Genomic DNA, 17,242 nt, shown 5'->3' with positions numbered 1-17,242 from the left:
ACGTAAATAATGCATTAGTCACTCAGGAGGATACGATAGGGTTTGACAGCAGAGCATGAGCTCATCCATCAAACCAGACTACAGGGAAACCCCATTTTATTCAAAGGATTCCAACATCCAGATCCACAATATAGGCCTCCACACCCATATAGTTAACCCCCTGCAGGAGACTCCGTTAATGAGGGCAATAACTTCTATTGATTAAAGACACAGCAGAAACCTACCTCTGTTCTTTATGGTCTGTAGACCAAACCCAACGTACCATTACAGCTTGTATAAAGATGTAGGAAGGGAATAAACCAATAAGCTCATGATGCAAGATGTATAGATTGAAAATAAAGGATATTTTCAATGAACCATTGATGTGTTCTGATGCTAAATGCCTTGGTAGTTTAAACATGTAAAGGTATTGATGCATCCGTGATAAAAAAGATGGCTTCTCGAGGTAATATGATTTGACACCGAAGTGTCGAACCAAACGGTAAACTACATCTGTAACACACTCGCATTAGTATCGATTCCATTCCTGTCTTCTGGTCCTGAGAGTTGCTCCGTTGAATCTGATTGTGGCAGTAGCTCAGAGCGGCTTTCACTGCAGCTGCTTTGAACCCCTGTGCATACTAGCTTATGTGTTGAGGTTTCCCTGAGCAAGACACCCAACCCTAACTGTTCCTTGTTACCTTGCATGGCGGACATCACCATTGGTGCATGAATGTCTGTACGAAAGAAATCACATTTCACTCCACAGTGTTTAAATTTTGATTTATTTCTCGTCGTATTCATAAATTGACTTTATACATTCATTATCATTCGGTACCATAGCAAATGTCCATGACATAAGACATGCTTGTCTTTGTAAGCAAATTGTCTTGATTAGGTTTTTTTCACAAATAAAAATAGATAAAATAAACATATTTACGTACAATATTTACACAAAGAAAACATGTAACAATTAATGCATAATTGTACACAATGAACTGGTCTAAACTTCAATGGCCCGCCATGTCCAAACATTTGTTTTTCTAAAAGAACAATTATATTGGACATTAATTATACACCTTTATTTCAACTACAGATCCAAGTGGTATACCTCTTAATTACTCTTGTAATGTCATTAAGGATAATACCCCAAATTACATTAAAAGTAGTAAACCATTCAAGTTATCCTTCTTCAATAAGCTTCCAGTGCTAGAGTGGATCCATATAACTGGATTCTGTCTGCCCTCATCGTCAATATACTGACTTACTATTATATTCAACACCATTACTTTCTCTCCATTACAGTGGTGACTTTCAACATATCTTTACACTGAATCAAAACAGGACTTTTTAAAACAGGGTTAAAACATATTAGCACAACAAAAAAAAAAAAGGTTGACTTGGGGAAAAAACTCCTGTAAACCTGAGATCGAGAGGCTGTTGCGAAGAAACAGAAACAAGCTAGACCTAGTGGCACCTGGAAGACTTCAATTGACGAGTAGATAAGAAGAGTCTGCACACATCCAACTCCAAAATGCACAACTGAAGTCAGAATCATTCATTGATACTAGTTCATTGTGTTGAAATTGCAAATGTTTAAACAATTACCCCCACAGGATATATAAAGTGTGTATCGTTTTTAGTTCAAGCTACTGGTTAATAACTAGTAAATAATTCCAGTTTAATGAAGTCACATTGCAGTTAGGCGCTAGAGCAAAATCTTTCTGCTGACCAACAAGAGAACATGCGGGTTTTAACTGTTATCATGATTCATACAAAATTGAATTGTGACTTTTAAACAATGCCAGATTTATAATAAAGAATGCGTTATTACAAGCATTCATGATCAAATAAATCTTGGCAAGAACTGTGAAAAAGATGCAATTCTCCAATAGAGTTGATTTTCTCTCTGCTGCTGCAGTGGTTTTTCAGTGATGACGTCGCTCACCAAGAAAAGGCTATTCCAAAATCAGGGCTGAGTGTTCCATCTCTAATGGAGTGATGAAGGCTAACGACATGGCTGACTAAAAGATTCCATATAAATACATAACAATTATTAAGAAAGCACACATTTATGCTGTTCCCATTTCACCTATGTCATCTGAAAAAAGAAAAAAAAAACACCTTTGACTATATATTTCTACCAATAACAAACAGGTTGGAAAACAAATGTGCAAAAAAAGGAATTCTGAATGAATCTCCTGAATGAGGAAACTTCAAAACAAAGAGGCAAGTGTTTAGCATATGAAGTAGCAGATCAGCTCTTTTATGCCTCAGCCTTGCTGGAAATCTTCTCAACCAAGCTTTTTTTATTAGGAAAGGACTTGCCATGTACAGTATTTTCCCTCAACCAACAATGCTATTTACTATGTCTACATTGGACAAGGGTAGTAATAGTGGAAAGCGCATGGTATGTATTTGCACTGTACACGTATCAGAGTAGAGGTTCAGACGTGTTGAAACTGAGTACACCACTTCCTTTGAGCAACGAGTGTGTTATCCACCGTCTAGGATGGAGTGTGTCAACTCTTAAACCTCCGGGCTTCATATGGCTTTCTCACACACGCACACAATAATGAACCCATTTTTCATCATACATGCATAAAGTGAAAAGCGTGACATACTGAGTGGAGGTTTACGTTATGTGTAGACATTAATCTGTCTAGTGTACACGAGCCACCACCAAACAGGCCAGAGGATCGGTCTTGTTTCGTTTAAGGGCACTTCAAATGAACACATCTAGAACCTTTTGATTGCTTCTTTAAGCTGTATGTTACTGTAATGTGTAGTATCTGCTTAATGCTATGAATGTAGATGCACTGTGCCAGCAGGTACTTTCTATTCTAAACCATAAGAGAGACGGGAAATGATGCTGGGAACATGATTCTACCGACAGTCCAGCACAACCTCCAGTCCAGTCAACCTCTCCTCCGACGCCCGTGTCGTAAATGCTAATGCTGGTTGCCCCCGGCTACAGCATCATTCCTATCCAAGAGGTCGTTGCTAGTGGCTGAATGAAAACTCTACTTTTATTAACATCCTATGTGCACTAAACGGAGGCACAGTTGGTACTTAATTTAAAACGACGATTCTTTTTTTTAACGAGCAAGCAGAAACCGGCCGCGGCCTGTAAATCCGTCTCACAAACGAGTGGGAGAAACACGACCTCCACAACGTCTGGGTATATCCTGTCAAGCACCGCCGACGGCGTTCTAACGACGCGCGTCCGTTCGGAGGCTCGCAGCCCCTGGGACTCGCCTGTCGATCGAGCCCCGGCGAGAAGCCTCAGTAGTTGACGGCCGTCTCCGTGGCGACGGCCCTCCTCAGCACCAGGGCTCCCTCTGGGCGCGGCCACGGGCCAGGCTGTCGGCCCTCTGCCAGGCGCTGCTCATCAGGGCCAGGGCCTCTCTGCAGCGCTTCCTCACCGCCGGGTCCTCCACCTCACCGCGGGGCAGCACCACCTGGGAGCCCGCAGCACACAACACGGGTTAGGAGGACCGGAACAGACTCCAGCAACACACAGGAACAGACCTTAGGCACCACCTAAGCAACACACGCCTGCCGCCTTCTCTATGACGTCAAAAAGATATATAATCCCAAAAATACTCCATCCCTCTTTAAGATAGTCCCCGCCCACCGTCATATGATGCGTTCTTGCAGACTTCTACTATACGCTCTTTGTAACCTAAAATGGCAGCTATACGTTTTTTACTCATCGTCCAGTCTGCAGTGAATCACTCGTAGGGGATGGTGAATATTTGTTTGTTTCTCCCTACCTGAAAAATCTCTCTCCAGGCGGCATCCAGCGCCTCTAGAAGACGGTCTCTCTCCCCACAGCCGCTGAAATACAAAACCCAGGGAGGCAGGAACTTGGCCCGATCCCCAGCAAACTCCTTCACGCGTTCAGTGGCAGCAGGGCAGACATGGGAAGGAACGAGCAAAGGATTGTATTAAAGATCGGCCTTCAAATCAATCATTGACCCCAAATTGGGCTTGGATGATTTAACAACATACATGATAATGAATCAATGCTAACTGATCAATGGAAGGCATGCACGTGTACAGCGCATAGACCGCCTATAGCAGGTGGACAACGATGGCCTCACATCCCTGCTCTGTCCGCACAGGTCCGCCGGTTCAACGGTATTTGGATGAAAGTATAATACTGTGTATGTGTTGACCATCGCAGATGGACAAGCTAATTGCATTTTTGGCTTCAATATAACCCTACCGACCTTGCACTGTGCAAGATGAATATTTAAGGAACTAATACTAGCGATGTAGGTTGGATGAATTGAGTCAGTAGAGGCGCCCATTCTTGCATAGTCACTTTTAAAACCGCCAACACAATATTATAACATACGAAATCCAAAATCAGATCTCAACCGATGGGTATTGTATAAACATATGCAACAGTTTATATCTACACAACATCGATATTGTGAAAACATATCCAACAGTGCATATCTACACAATATCGATAATGTGTCAATATATACAACAGTGTAGCTCGACACAATACTAAGCCAAAGCTTAGCCAAAATTGGGGAAGAAGAGGTGAGGGGGGGGTGCACTCACCACGACGCAGTACTGCTGATCGGCCTCCAGGCGGACGCCGGTGACGTCGGAGAGATCGGCCATCCCCAGGGAGCGGAAGAAGCTGGTCTGGCAGTCCTGGTGGCAGGTGAGCAGCTGGCCTGCCGTCACCACGAGGCAGCAGGGGATGCAGGGGGTGGGGGAGGAACCCTGTGGGATCACCTGGATGGGAGGCAGGGACACACTGTTGGCCACGGGGAGCACCGTAGTGCGTTTTTCCCAAAGTGGGAGGTGCGCCCCCCTTTGGAGGGGCAGGGGTACTGCGGCGAGATGGGATGGAAGAGGGAGTTTGTATGTATGTTTACTGAGGGAGTGGAGTTTATAGCGCTGCCGTATGGCGGGTGTAAGCGCCCTCAGTGGAAACACGACCCACTTGAGTTTATTTTAGGAAATGTGGCTCTGAACATACAGGGGGACTTCAAATGATCCTAATACTGAAAAGGTGGTTTGTACATTGAGTGAAAGTTCCCGAGAAATTGCACCCAGAGCTGCTGCTATTCAATGAGGGGGGGAACGGGAGGGGATAATTGCCTTAATGGATGGAGATTCAATAGTTTTCACGGCCTTCACGACATTTCTGAAAATTGCTCACACACATTTACATAACAGCAGTGCTTAGGAAATGATTTAATATGAATACTTTCCCTGTCAGCATTAACCATTTCAGTAGAACGATGTTAAAAGGACGGCATATTGTTTCCTCTACTACTAGAACGTTACCTGACTGGAGAGTGCTACGACTGCATCACTCGCGTTTAAACACACATGCTCTGGAAATGTTCACGAGATATTTCTTTCTTTTATGTTTGGCTTTTCGTTGCTCTCTTTTGTACCGTTATGAGCCAGTCAACTCGGGGGACGAGTATGACATTCAGGAGATATAGCAGGGAAAATGCCGGGGTGAATGTAATAGCTGTAGCACAATTAAAGATGCAAGACAAACTGGCTGAGAGGGGTAGTAAAACTTTGCATCATTACAATTACAATCACAATTAGGGCATTTGGCAGACGCTTTTATCCAAAGCGACTTACATCGGTTAATACACACATTGACGCACCGACGGCAGAGTCAACCATGCAAGGCGACAGCCAGCTCGTCAGGAGCAGTTAGGGTTGAGTGTCTTGCTGGAGACACAGGAGGAGCTTGGGATCGAACTAGCAACCTTTCGGTCACAAGACAACTGCTCTACCTCCTGAGCAAAGCCGACCCTCATAACCGAAGAACAATTATCCCTTCTCTTGCGTCTGTATTCGAGTTGCCATGCCTTAACATACTTAATATGGTAAACGGACTGCATTTAAATAGCACTTCCATCAAAAGCGATTTACAACATTCCCTGACATTCACCCAATCACGCACACATTCACACACTGACGGCGGGGGGTCGACCGTGCAAGGGCGACAGCCGGCCCGTCGTGACTCGTGAGGAGTTAGGGTCAGGTGCCTCGCCCAGGGACCACCTCGACGCTCGCCATCGAGCTAGCGACCGCGCGGCTACCAGCCAGCCCGCTCTACCTCCTGAGCGATAAAGCAGCGGTCGCCCGGCCGGCCTCCTCACCCCTTTGGACGCCGCCTGGCAGAGCAGCAGCATCCAGTCGCCCATGTCCTGCTCGTCGGCGGCGCTCAGCTCCAGCGGGGGGCGCTCTATGAGGACCACGTGGAAGGCGTGGGGCCGCTCCGTGCTGTTGGAGCGTCGGCAGCCCCCGCAGTGCTCGCCCCTGAGGGAACACACCGTCACGTGACATGCTGCTCGACCAATCAGGGAGGGGGGGGGGGGAGGGGAGGAGGGCTTAAGGGAACGGGGTGAGATGAGGAACAGCAAACCGGTTGCCAGGTCGTTATTTCAATAGATACAGTAATTTATTTTCAGTGGCTAATTAGCAGCAGCAAGAGGAAGCGGAGCAGTGGAACTGCCAGCGCCAGAAGCTACTACTTAAACTTTAACATATTTATTAAGGTAGTAATCGCTGTGGAGCAATGGCTCGGAAACATACGCCGTATGAAGTTTTAAAGTATGCATTTGATATGATTAGTAGATGCTCGTTCTTGTATTGGTCATCGTGTACGAATTGAATTGATAAACAAGGCTCAGACTAGCATAATTGCCACAACACATTAAATGAACGGGGACGCTGTGTCCCATTTAACCTCACTGGTTTGTACACAGATCAATGGGCCAGTGCAGACAGCAGCACGGCAACCTACCCCATGGTGATGGACAGCAGAGGGGCTACGTCTGTCCTCTCTGCATACTGGTAGAGGATTCCATTGCTGCAAAGGTAGCATGGGACAGATTGGTTTATTTTTTTTACAGAAGAACACAGAAACAGGTTAGCAGAGGTACACACACACACACACTCACAGAAGTACACACACACACACACACAGGTTAACAGAAGTGCACACACAGGCCAACAGAAGTACACACACAGGCCAACAGAAGTACACACACACACAGGCTAACAGAAGTACACACACACACACACACAGGCTAACAGAAGTACACACACACACACAGGCTAACAGAAGTACACACACACACAGGCTAACAGAAGTACACACACACACAGGCTAACAGAAGTACACACACTCACAGGCTAACAGAAGTACACACACACACACACACACACACACACACACACACACACACACTACCTGAGGACCAGGTAGCAGCTCTTCCACAGCTCCTTGCCCAGGAGGTTGGTCCCGGCGCGGTAGAGCAGGCAGCCCTCCTTGGTGCTGGAGGAGCCCGAGCCTGGGGGCCCTCCATGGGGGGACAGGGCCGCGTCCATGGGGTCCTCCCAGTGTACCAGGGAGTACAGCTGGATGGAGACCTCAGACACCTGGGGGGGGACACACAGAGCTGTTCAGGGTCATGGGATCGGATCGGGAGCGGCTTGTGTCTACACGCCGCTGGGATCCGGTCACAAAGCGGGCCGGACCTCCTCCGGGGGTCTGGCTGTGAGGTCTCGTCTAGGAGCATCTCAACGTGGCACTGAGTGTGTCCTGGCAAGATCCCATCACCAAAGTGTCACCACACCAGTGATGTCAAAGAGCGTTCTGTTGTGGATAAAGCTAACCTCTCAATTTAATTTATTTTCTAATAATTCTTAATTTATGGACTGCTATCAAGACGTTTAATTCTTATTATTATTCTGCTTCTTTCCTTGGGCAATCAGGACACTTAACACGCATAAAACACAAAACATTAAACAGACACACATATACCTCACTTTATATAAGGTGCAATATGCTTACAGCCTTTTATATTTTATATTTATTATTCACCTCGCCTGTCCTTGTCTTGTTCCAAATGTTTTTGTTATTTCTGTCTTGTTTTTTACAATTTTAACTTAAATTTCTTGTTTGTTTTTTTGTATATGTAATGCACCTTCAGTTGGCACTCCCAACTTCGTTGTATAGGCGACTTTATAATGACAATAAAGGCTTATCTTATCTTATCTTAATGTACCGTGAACGTTATGTTTTGCATTGTCAGTGCGTGGCAGTATGTTCGCATCAAGTTTGTCCCCTGGGCCCTTCGTGGAGTGTGTCACCTTCTCATGTTTACCGACAGTCAACATCCTAGTGGTTTACGACCGACTCGTTTGTCCCCCGGAACAGTCACCATCTTAACGACGACTAAACCACGGGCTTCCCTCTCGGGGTAGGGTCCACCCGGTGTGGGGCCTACCTCGCAGTGAGCCTCCTGGGAGACGAACTTGGTGAGGGCCAGCTTCTCCATGGTGGCGTCCGTCAGCACCGAGGGGTAGGGGGGCTCCCGGCAGCCCTTCACCATGGCCGAGCGGAGCGCCTCCAGCAGCCATCTGGGGGGGGGGGGGGGGCACGTCGGGTCGGCACGGTTACCACAGCAGCTCAGACCACGCCCGGAGGGGAGCCACCCCGAGATGACGGGATCAGTGTGGGACAGGAGGGGGGTTTCAGGGTCGCCTTGAGCCCTTCCTATCAGTCTATCGTTACTTCCATCGTTGATCCACGTAAGGGAGACTTAAAGATTAGTTATGGTTCCACGTCGAGGCCACGCAAGGGTGTTTACGGACCCATTACGTCCTTGCGGACCCTCCTTGCGTCCACCGCAAGGGCCGGACGTGCGCCTCCCAAAAATTGTAACCTTGCGTCGAGGCGACGCAGCAGCGAGGGCTGTGATTGGTCCGCTAGGGTAAACCCGACGCAGAACCAAAACAGGTTCACGACTGCGTCGGCGCGACTGTCATCGTGGAACCATAACGAAGCCTTTACGCATCAAGGATCGGCACGAGACACAATCAATGTCGGCTTGGTGTTTCAATAAATGATTATAGGGGAGGGAGGGGCAAAGTTATGAAATGGACTGATTTTGGATCAGTATTCCCGTGTGGGATACGAGTAGGAAAGAACCGCACACTCACATGGTCAGGGAGAAGTCGGCCGCGTCCAATAGGAACTGCCGCCGCCGGTTGGTGCACACCAGCATCACCGTCTGCTGGTCCAGCCCTACCTACAGGACCAGGAACACAGAGATCAGCTGTGCCACGCCGCGATGGCACCCACGTACATGCTACGGTGTCCCCAGCGCCGACTCAAAAAGACTGTGCCACCTTTGCTGGTTTTATCTACCGACCGGGCCACAGGTGCGATGCTAAAGGTACTTCCTCCGACTATTGATTGGTTAGTCGCAAGCGTTGGAATTGGATGGGTATCAGACATTTTGCAGTGGGACAACAACATAAGGGGTTGGGAATGGGTCTGGCTGGGTCTGGCCGAGTTTGTCCATTTTATGTGCACCACGTACGGAGATGTAGTCCAGCTCGTTGTAGGAGACGGCCTCCTCCACCGTGTAGGGCTTCTCTGCAGCCCCTGGGGATAACCGCAAGGAAAAACAATCCTTTAGCTTTTGAACTTTCCAGTGTCTTCTGGTGCTCACGTAACATCAACGCACAGTTTGATCCAAAGGAGGCTGCCCATCAACATACTGACACAAAAAATAAATGAAATAAAAAAATACCCAAAACCAGTGCGTTTCCAACATCTGCCCACTAACCTTTTCTGAGCAGATAGATGTAACAGTCTGTCAGAAGCAGGTATAGGGGCTGTAGGTCTCCCTCCATATGTCCCGTGCTCATCTTCATCATCTAGCAGAGAGAGAGATCAACCAACACCAGGTTTTACTCAACACGTGGACTTGTGTACAATCACAGATGACACACCATAACAGAAGATGATACGCAAGTGTGCATGATTGGGTAATGACATATTGTTAATAAACAAAGGATGTTCGGCTCCCACTTTTTGGCCTGAAGTTATTATTTAACCTAGGGTAGGCAGTTTATAGATTTCTCTTGTATTTAGCAATCAATTAATGAAATCCTCGGAACAAAAAATGTATCTGGTGTCTGTGGCTGTCGCAACCCTTTACTAAGGCCGTCCATTTCCAATTTCATCCGGCCTGATTTAAATTATTGGACGGTCTACCTGTCAGTTTACTTTCGTGCACTCATTGCACAATACTGGAGTGTTCCACAACGCTAGGCAGACCTTTTACTTAAGGTAGCGAGCCAGTCGTGTGTTATGGGGGAGTGGCTTTGGAAGGACGCCTGAAGGCAGGGCAGGGATTTTTTGGGTTGTGTACTTCAAAATCTAGTGTTGTGTAGTGCTTAAACTCACAATGCAATAAAATGTGCATTCATTGTAAGCAGTGTTCTCCTTTACCTTGTAAAGCTGCTCTTCATTCTCTCTAAACACGTGAATCATAAGCAGCAGCAAATGGTTGTTGTCCACCCTGAAATACAAAAGAAGTAGACAATGTTATGCTTGACAAGCTGCCATCTCACTCGTAATGCGCTTAACAGCGTGAGCTACAGTGTGCTAATCTGTTAAGCAGCCTTCAGGGTTTTACACTCTTTGTGAATTCTTTGTGAATGCTTTGTTGTGCTTTTGAGAACCTCGGTTTAATACGCGAGAAGGATAGCAAAGACATGTAGCAGTGAATCTGTTCAGCAAACTTTTACCTAACTGAAGATTAATTTAGTTAGGTAGAAGTTAGATAATTACAATAATTATCTACACAGCTACGCCATCACGTTAACAATTATAGCTGCCATGAACCTGAATTTCCACCCGAAAACCAAAGCAAACCAGTCCCGCAAATATAACGTCTCTGGAGCTCCTACTTGAATTCTGCCGGGTGACAGTCCTCTGCGGGACTGAGCATCTCCTCTACCAGCTGCTCCTCCGCCCCTCCGCCCGCGTCGTCCGCTCCCACGGGCCGGAGGTCGGCTCCGCCCTCCCCCTGGTCGGCCCTCAGGGCGGGCTCCGGTCCCTCCTCTGCCGCTGCCGCTCCTGCATCTTCAGCAGCACCTTCAACAGCTTCTGACTCACCAGACCCTGCAGGGTCATGGCCGCCACCACCCGGGGCAGCAGGCTCTGTACCGCGGGGGCCAGAGGCGTAGGGCCCGGCGGGGCCAGAGGCGTAGGGCCCGGCAGGGCCCCGGGCCAGAGCGGCACCAGGCGGCTCCCCGTCAGCGCGATCGGGCGGCTCCCGTCCCGCCTCCTCCCGAAAGGGCTGCCGCGTGGGAGGCTGGGGGTCGGGGTCCCGGTCCACACCGTTTGACGCGGTCGCTCCCTGCGCCGCCGCCACCGCCGCCTCCTCCGATTCCGTGGCGCCGTTGAGACGGTCCATGACGTCTCGCAGCGGCCGGCCCACGCCGTCCATCGAGGTGTCCGTCATCTGCGGGAGCCGCAGGTAGGGCTCCGGCTCCTCTTCCTCCTCCTCCTCCTCCTCCTCGTCCGTGCTTCTCCTGCCCGTCCTCCTCGTGGCCGCCCCGCCGTGCGGGAGGCTGCTGCTGGAGGAGTCCGCCTCCTCCGCGGCTCCCCTGGCCCCCTGTGGTTCGGGGCTGGGCAGGCTTTCCTCCGGCTCCACCGGGTCCGAGGAGGAGTTGTTGTTGACGCTGCTGATGGAGCCGCTGGAACTCTTCACCCGTCGCTTCTTGGCGGGCTTCCTCCGTTTGGCCAGCCTGAAAGAGACCCCAGAGGAGAGCTATGAGTCCCCCCGCCCATTTAAAAGGACACAGGAAACTCCCGACGACTTCTATGCTTGACGCTCATGGGGCCAACCTAATGCATCCCTTAAGGACCGGTTGCCGGCGAGTGAGTCGAGGCGAGCGTTCACCTGATGACCTCCAGCTGTGTGCTGCCGCTCTCGCCGTCCTCCCGCGGGGCGCAGGAGCCCTGGCGGCCGGCCACGTGGACGGGCGTGACGTCGGCCGACGTGTTGGTGTCCGAGTCGTGGTTGAACGGGTTGTGCCGGAACACGGGGCTGCGGGGCGGCGACGGCGGCGGCGGCGGGGCTGCCTTCATGGGCGCCACGGAGACGGTCGCCACGGCCGCCGCGGAGCGGAGGATCACCGAGTCGCCGACGACCGTCTGGGGATCCGAGCCGCTGGAGCGCGGACAGCTGGCGGGGTCGGTGAGATCCCCCTCTGCGAGGCGGACGCAAGACACTGGAGGGTTATGTGGGGTACGTATGCACGGGCGGGGCATGTTGGGATGTAGTTTGCTGCAGGCTCAGGCTGCAATAAACAGATATCCCAGGGGGCGGAAGATAGAGAGAGGCTTTGTTTGCTGTGACACAGGCCGCTGTCGAAAGCTCTCATAGGGCTAGACTAATCGGGCTAGAATTATTTAAAACAATATGCTAACATCTGGTTTAATCCCCAAAAAACCTTGTTGAAAATGTCTCAAATGTCTCTTATATTTGAGAATACCAGAGCGCACATCTTAATAAAATGTGGAGTAAAAAAAGTTTAATTGTATTTAAAGTTGCATTTCTATTAAAAAGGAACAAAATAGTCACAAATTCACACTATCATACTGAATCTATAATGTGTAGACTAAAGTACGAGCTCAGCTTAACATCGGTCGGTGCCACACAACGCAACATGGAGAAAGCATTCCAGAAAGACACACCAGACAGTCTGATGGAGAGTCAGAGCAGAGTGAGTATCAGCCGCACAAATCATCTTTTCTTTTACGCCACGGATTACAAAGCACACATTGAGAGCCTGAGAATCCTTTATCGAGTGAAGCACTCACATAGCATGACAGACGCCGCATATTAAAAGATGTTCAGCAAGTACGCCCCAAGTGCCTGCAGGCTTGCAAAACTTAACAGTCGAATGTTAGAGAACAAGAAAAGCACGTTCTGTCCAAGCGCCCTCGTGTTACACCGATCCTGAATCCCTTCTTTAACCACGGAACCCCACTCCATGCACACAACACAAACAGTACGATAGGCACATGCGCAGTGCTATGGGGGGGTGGGGGTGGAGGTGGGGGGGGGGTGTGTGGGTAGGATGGGGACAGGGGGGCATGGGTCACGGGATGGAAAAGGGGAGGGGTCAACAATGTCCCACCTTCCCAGTCTGCACTGGGCAGTGACTGCAACACAGGGAAGATGTCCCCAAAATCATAATCTATAAAAGGAGGGAGAAGATGGACTGTTAGAGAAGGGAGTGGGGATAAAAACACGTAGACAGAGGAGGACGTGAGGGAGACAACAGCAGAACATTGGGGGAAAACAGACATCATGGAAGGGAATTGGAACAGTACATTAACACAACAACAACAACAACAGACGTAATGAAAGGGAATTAGAGGAAATGGGAGATGGAATTTAATGAGGGAGGCCACTTAAAGGGCCGTGGGCATAGATGATTACAGCATTTACATTTAGCGCGCTGCCATCACTCCAAAGCATTTGCTTTAAACTTAAGCAAACACTTTTCTTTACGTCATCCACGTCCTTAAGTCTGACATTTTTTAACAGCTTTGTATCCCACTCTCGAGTTACCACAGTCATCCCAGTACAGTAGTAGTTGCAGCACAATCCCTACTACAGAGAATGCATGCACAGACACAAACTGCATCGAACTAGCCAGGGCATTTGCTTAGCTTTTGAATCCCATAATAATGAAGGCAAATAACAAGAGTGGAGTGTGGAGGTAATTGAGGCAAGTTCAAAGTAAAAAAGCTACTGTAAAAAATGGGTAATTCACAGTGAAGAATGGAGCTAAAGTATAGGCTTATTTTAAAGCCCACCCAGACTAATGTATGTTTTTATCCAGGAATCTGCAGGTATATCTTTAGAGGATTCTTACGTGTATTTCAAACAATCAAAGCGAGGATAGTTAGTCACACATACTCTCTGTGTGTACAGAATAGAGACGTCATCCATATCTAAAAAAACATTAACACTTTATTCTGACCTACGGTGCAAATAAACGATCTAAACAACTCCAAACAACTCCGTTTGTTTCTCATGTGTGAGAAACAAACGGATAGTCTCCAGCTAGTGCTCCGTACCTTCACTGGATGGCGCTATGGCGCTATCGTCCCACTCCAGGTTGGTGGAGGTGAGGGAGGTGAAGGAGTGAAGGGACAAGCTGTCCGAGCTCGGCAGCCTCTCCTCAAAGTCCAGCAGGTTCTGGGGTTTGTAATACTCCGGCATGTAGGGCGCTACGTCCAAATATGGAACATCCTGTGACAGCATCCACAAGCGGGCGTTAGATGACCGTGAATGAATACCTATACAACAGGAGCTTGGCATGACACCAAAATATTATACTCCAAGGTGAATCCTGAACTTGAACACGTGTATTTTTTCCATATAGATCTGTGGGGATGATCAGGGAGCAGGTACTGACCAGCTCGAGGTCAAAGCGAATGAACTCCAGGCCTGACACCAGCGTGAGGAACAGTGTCAGGTGGTCGTGGCTGCAGACCAGTGCATTCCTGGGAGGGAAAGACGGCAAACGTTAGCGTCGGTCAAAGAGGGCGGGCCGGCCATGATCAGAGATGAGCGGAAATGGCAAGAGTTCTTGAGCATTCACTTGAAGTAGTATTTCTGGAGCAGGGCCTGGTTCTCCTGAAAAAGGCGCAGGTAGCTCTCCAGCGAGCTCTCGCTCAGTGCCAGGTACAACCACGCTCGGCCTGCAGACAACACATGAAGCAATTGGAAGTATGTTTAACTGCTGTGGCGCTTTGGTGAAGTTCGGAATGGGTGAATAGGTCAGAGCCTGTATCTTGAGAAGGGAGATTCACATTATCCGTTGAGGTGAACGGAAAGGTTCTCATCCAAGAACTTAAACATGTTAACATATGACAATCAATATGGTTGCTTTCACAATCCAGTCACTGTAGAAATATGTGTAGACGAAGATGATGTGTAGTGAAAATGTGGAAATGACACCAATTTGTGACTTTCCTTTCTCCTGAGACTTCTTGAACTAGTTCTGCACTGAGAATATTTGTGTGGCGGTAAAGGTCACACACACTTGGCATTACATGCGTGTGATTATGCATGGGACAGTATGTCATGTGTAGACATGTAGCTGTGTATATATTGCGTTGGCTGGTATCTCACTTCGACCCAGGTTGGTGGCTATGTGCTGCAGCTCGTCTATCTGCCGCACCGCCTCTTTCCTGGTGAAGTGAAGGACCAGCACCCAGTAGCCGGAGGAGATGTCCTGCAGCCTTAAAACGTTATGGACAACACCATTAACCTTCACATTTATGAAAATTGGGAAAGGGAAAACAAGTGCAATCTGAAAAATATTTATTGAACATTATCTCCCTCTCAAGGCTTTTGTTACCAGCGTGAACTGCATAAATGCAAGTTAAAACGAAATCCATCTACGATATCTATCCATCTAAGATAACAAAACATCTCGTTACTCTATGGACACTTTCAATCCAATAATTCCGACTAGGTATACTAAAATACCCATGCCCATCTCTACACAGAATATGTTCATTATAAATCCTTTGACTGAGATTCTTGGATCTGGTCTTACCCATATAACAGAGCATGGTCCAAATGCTCACAGAGCCGCTGCAGGACCCGGTCGTGGTTGCGAATGGCAGGCGTTTCATCTTCACACGCAGCAAAGTAACTCTGCAGCTGTCAGCAGAATGATACAAAATCAAGAATTTGCAAATGTCTAACAGATGTCCTCTAAAAAACGTGACTGTCTGTCTGTCTGTCTATGTGTGTCATTCTTTGTGTGTGTCAGACTTCTCAGCTTTCCCATTTCACAGCCATTTTGAGGACATTTGTAACAAGGCTCTGGATCGAAACTGCATTTTCAGCGCTGAAGCTTTTCAAATGGACACTGTCTGTGACGTTTAAAGCACTTTAAACACTGTGAAAAACAGATGGTGGAAACAACACGAGAGGAAGGCTGAAAATAACTCGTAGGGTTGATTCGGAAGGCAGGAAGGCAGACATCAGTTTGCCACTAATTAAGATTCAGAACTAGGGAGTGGGGTTTTCCCTTTAAGAGGACAGCATGCACCTTGTTGGAGGTGGGAACCATACATTCTACCACAGTTGAACTGCCTTGTAAGGGTTACAGTCAACAAGTGGTAGTATCATCCGCTCAGATACATTTCTGGGGGGTCAACATTCAAATAAAGAATGCCATGAATTGAAAGAAAAGTCAGGAATTAGATTTCCCTTTCAATCACCTGATAACCATGTGACTTTAGATCAGGGAGGGAAAGTATTTCAAAGGCTGCTTGTCCAAAAAGGGTTTGCATTGGATATCCTGCAGCTGAACCTCCAAAGTTGTTGTCGGTCAGTTGAGTTAGTTTTACAGTAAAACAATCACATGGTAAAAGCCTTCAGCCTAAAGCCTGTGTGTACATGTGATGCCTATTTGCAAACAACACATTCGTGGTGTAACTACTCAACTGATCGTAAAATGCTGTATACAACAGCACTATGCCGCATTAAAACCACAGTGCTGAGTGGCATCAATGTGACCGTATGCATAGAATATTTCAATTACACTGACTGACAAGGGTAAACAATAAGGATGTTAGAAGAACCAACAATGAGCTGTTACTGGGGCGAGGCCCTGCATGTGATGTCCCATCCGTTCGACTTGGAAGTAACTCTTTTAAAAGCAAACCTAATTGACAGTGAGTACAACCACTGACTTTCAAATGGCACGTTGGCCCAACGAGAGACAAGAGATCACAGCTCACCTTCTTCACAGACAAAGAAATGTTCTCCAGTATTCGGTCCTTGACTTTGAGTGGATCCATCACTTGTTTCCTCGGCGGTAGTGCAGCAGCGGGCGGTCAGCTGATTCCCGCACACACGTCGTGCTAGCGTTCACGCTTGCACTGACTAGCTTGGAGCTCCGACGTTGTATTTCCTCCACCAAAAAACACGAATTGACGGGGTTTAACCGAATTGCCCCATCAATGTTGCGGATGATCAATTTGGCAATCCGTTGTGATACCAACGAGCTTCGCCGAGAGACACACCAGTGGGCATATGTTAATGTTGTTGTCCCTCCTGAGGACTACGCTTTCACTTGCCCGCTAATAGCCAGGGGAAGTAGCTAGCAAGTTTGGTGTCAGATGTTTACTTTAGCTTCAATGGAATTTATTTTGCTATATCGAGCTGGTTGACGGCATTTATTTTTACCAGATCTGCGCATTTATCGTCTTTGATAGCATTATGTCGAAGTGCATTCCGTGGGTATTTTCAGTTTCATTAGCTAGCATGCGAAAAGCTCACCGCGGTACGTCACCGTTGACAGACCGGCTGCCCCACTGACCGCACTCACAAGTCACACACTGTCACATTCATAGTTAACA

The 17,242-nt window shown here is 48.0% G+C and overlaps 1 protein-coding gene across 2 annotated transcripts; it reads right to left on the bottom strand.

The window, feature by feature from the left end:
• Positions 1 to 51: 51 nt before the first annotated feature.
• Positions 52 to 17,219, bottom strand: plekhm2 (pleckstrin homology domain containing, family M (with RUN domain) member 2). 2 transcript variants are annotated; one of them, XM_056593510.1, is made up of 20 exons: positions 16,622 to 17,219; positions 15,427 to 15,533; positions 14,997 to 15,106; positions 14,464 to 14,563; positions 14,278 to 14,365; positions 13,937 to 14,111; positions 12,988 to 13,047; positions 11,745 to 12,054; positions 10,747 to 11,589; positions 10,286 to 10,355; positions 9,618 to 9,708; positions 9,369 to 9,433; positions 8,986 to 9,074; positions 8,271 to 8,403; positions 7,232 to 7,419; positions 6,782 to 6,847; positions 6,135 to 6,294; positions 4,558 to 4,737; positions 3,756 to 3,872; positions 52 to 3,440 (listed from the first exon to the last, which is right to left on the bottom strand). In XM_056593510.1, the coding sequence occupies exons 1-20, from the start codon at positions 16,679 to 16,681 to the stop codon at positions 3,303 to 3,305; spliced, it is 3,150 nt and encodes a 1,049-aa protein (XP_056449485.1). In that variant the 5' UTR covers positions 16,682 to 17,219; the 3' UTR covers positions 52 to 3,302. The 2 variants fall into 2 exon arrangements, with proteins under 2 accessions (XP_056449485.1, XP_056449486.1); XM_056593511.1 differs by lacking the exon at positions 12,988 to 13,047.
• Between the last annotated feature and the right edge of the window lie 23 nt (positions 17,220 to 17,242).

This window comes from Gadus chalcogrammus, chromosome 7 (assembly GCF_026213295.1).
Source record: "Gadus chalcogrammus isolate NIFS_2021 chromosome 7, NIFS_Gcha_1.0, whole genome shotgun sequence".
In the NCBI taxonomy this organism is placed as follows: domain Eukaryota; kingdom Metazoa; phylum Chordata; class Actinopteri; order Gadiformes; family Gadidae; genus Gadus; species Gadus chalcogrammus.
Note: the sequence above shows the minus strand (reverse complement) of the source record. Positions and strands in the feature narration are given on the sequence as shown.

What these genes read in the sequence shown, in the direction of transcription:
- plekhm2 (XM_056593510.1), bottom strand. Translation starts at nt 16,681, where the DNA reads ATGGATCCACTCAAAGTCAAGGACCGAATACTGGAGAACATTTCTTTG. An exon ending in ACACAGCTGGAGGTCATCAG is followed by an intron (nt 11,590 to 11,744) that starts GTGAACGCTCGC and finishes GGTCTCTTTCAG; the next exon opens with GCTGGCCAAACGGAGGAAGC. An exon ending in CCTGGAGAGAGATTTTTCAG is followed by an intron (nt 3,441 to 3,755) that starts GTAGGGAGAAAC and finishes GCGGGCTCCCAG; the next exon opens with GTGGTGCTGCCCCGCGGTGA.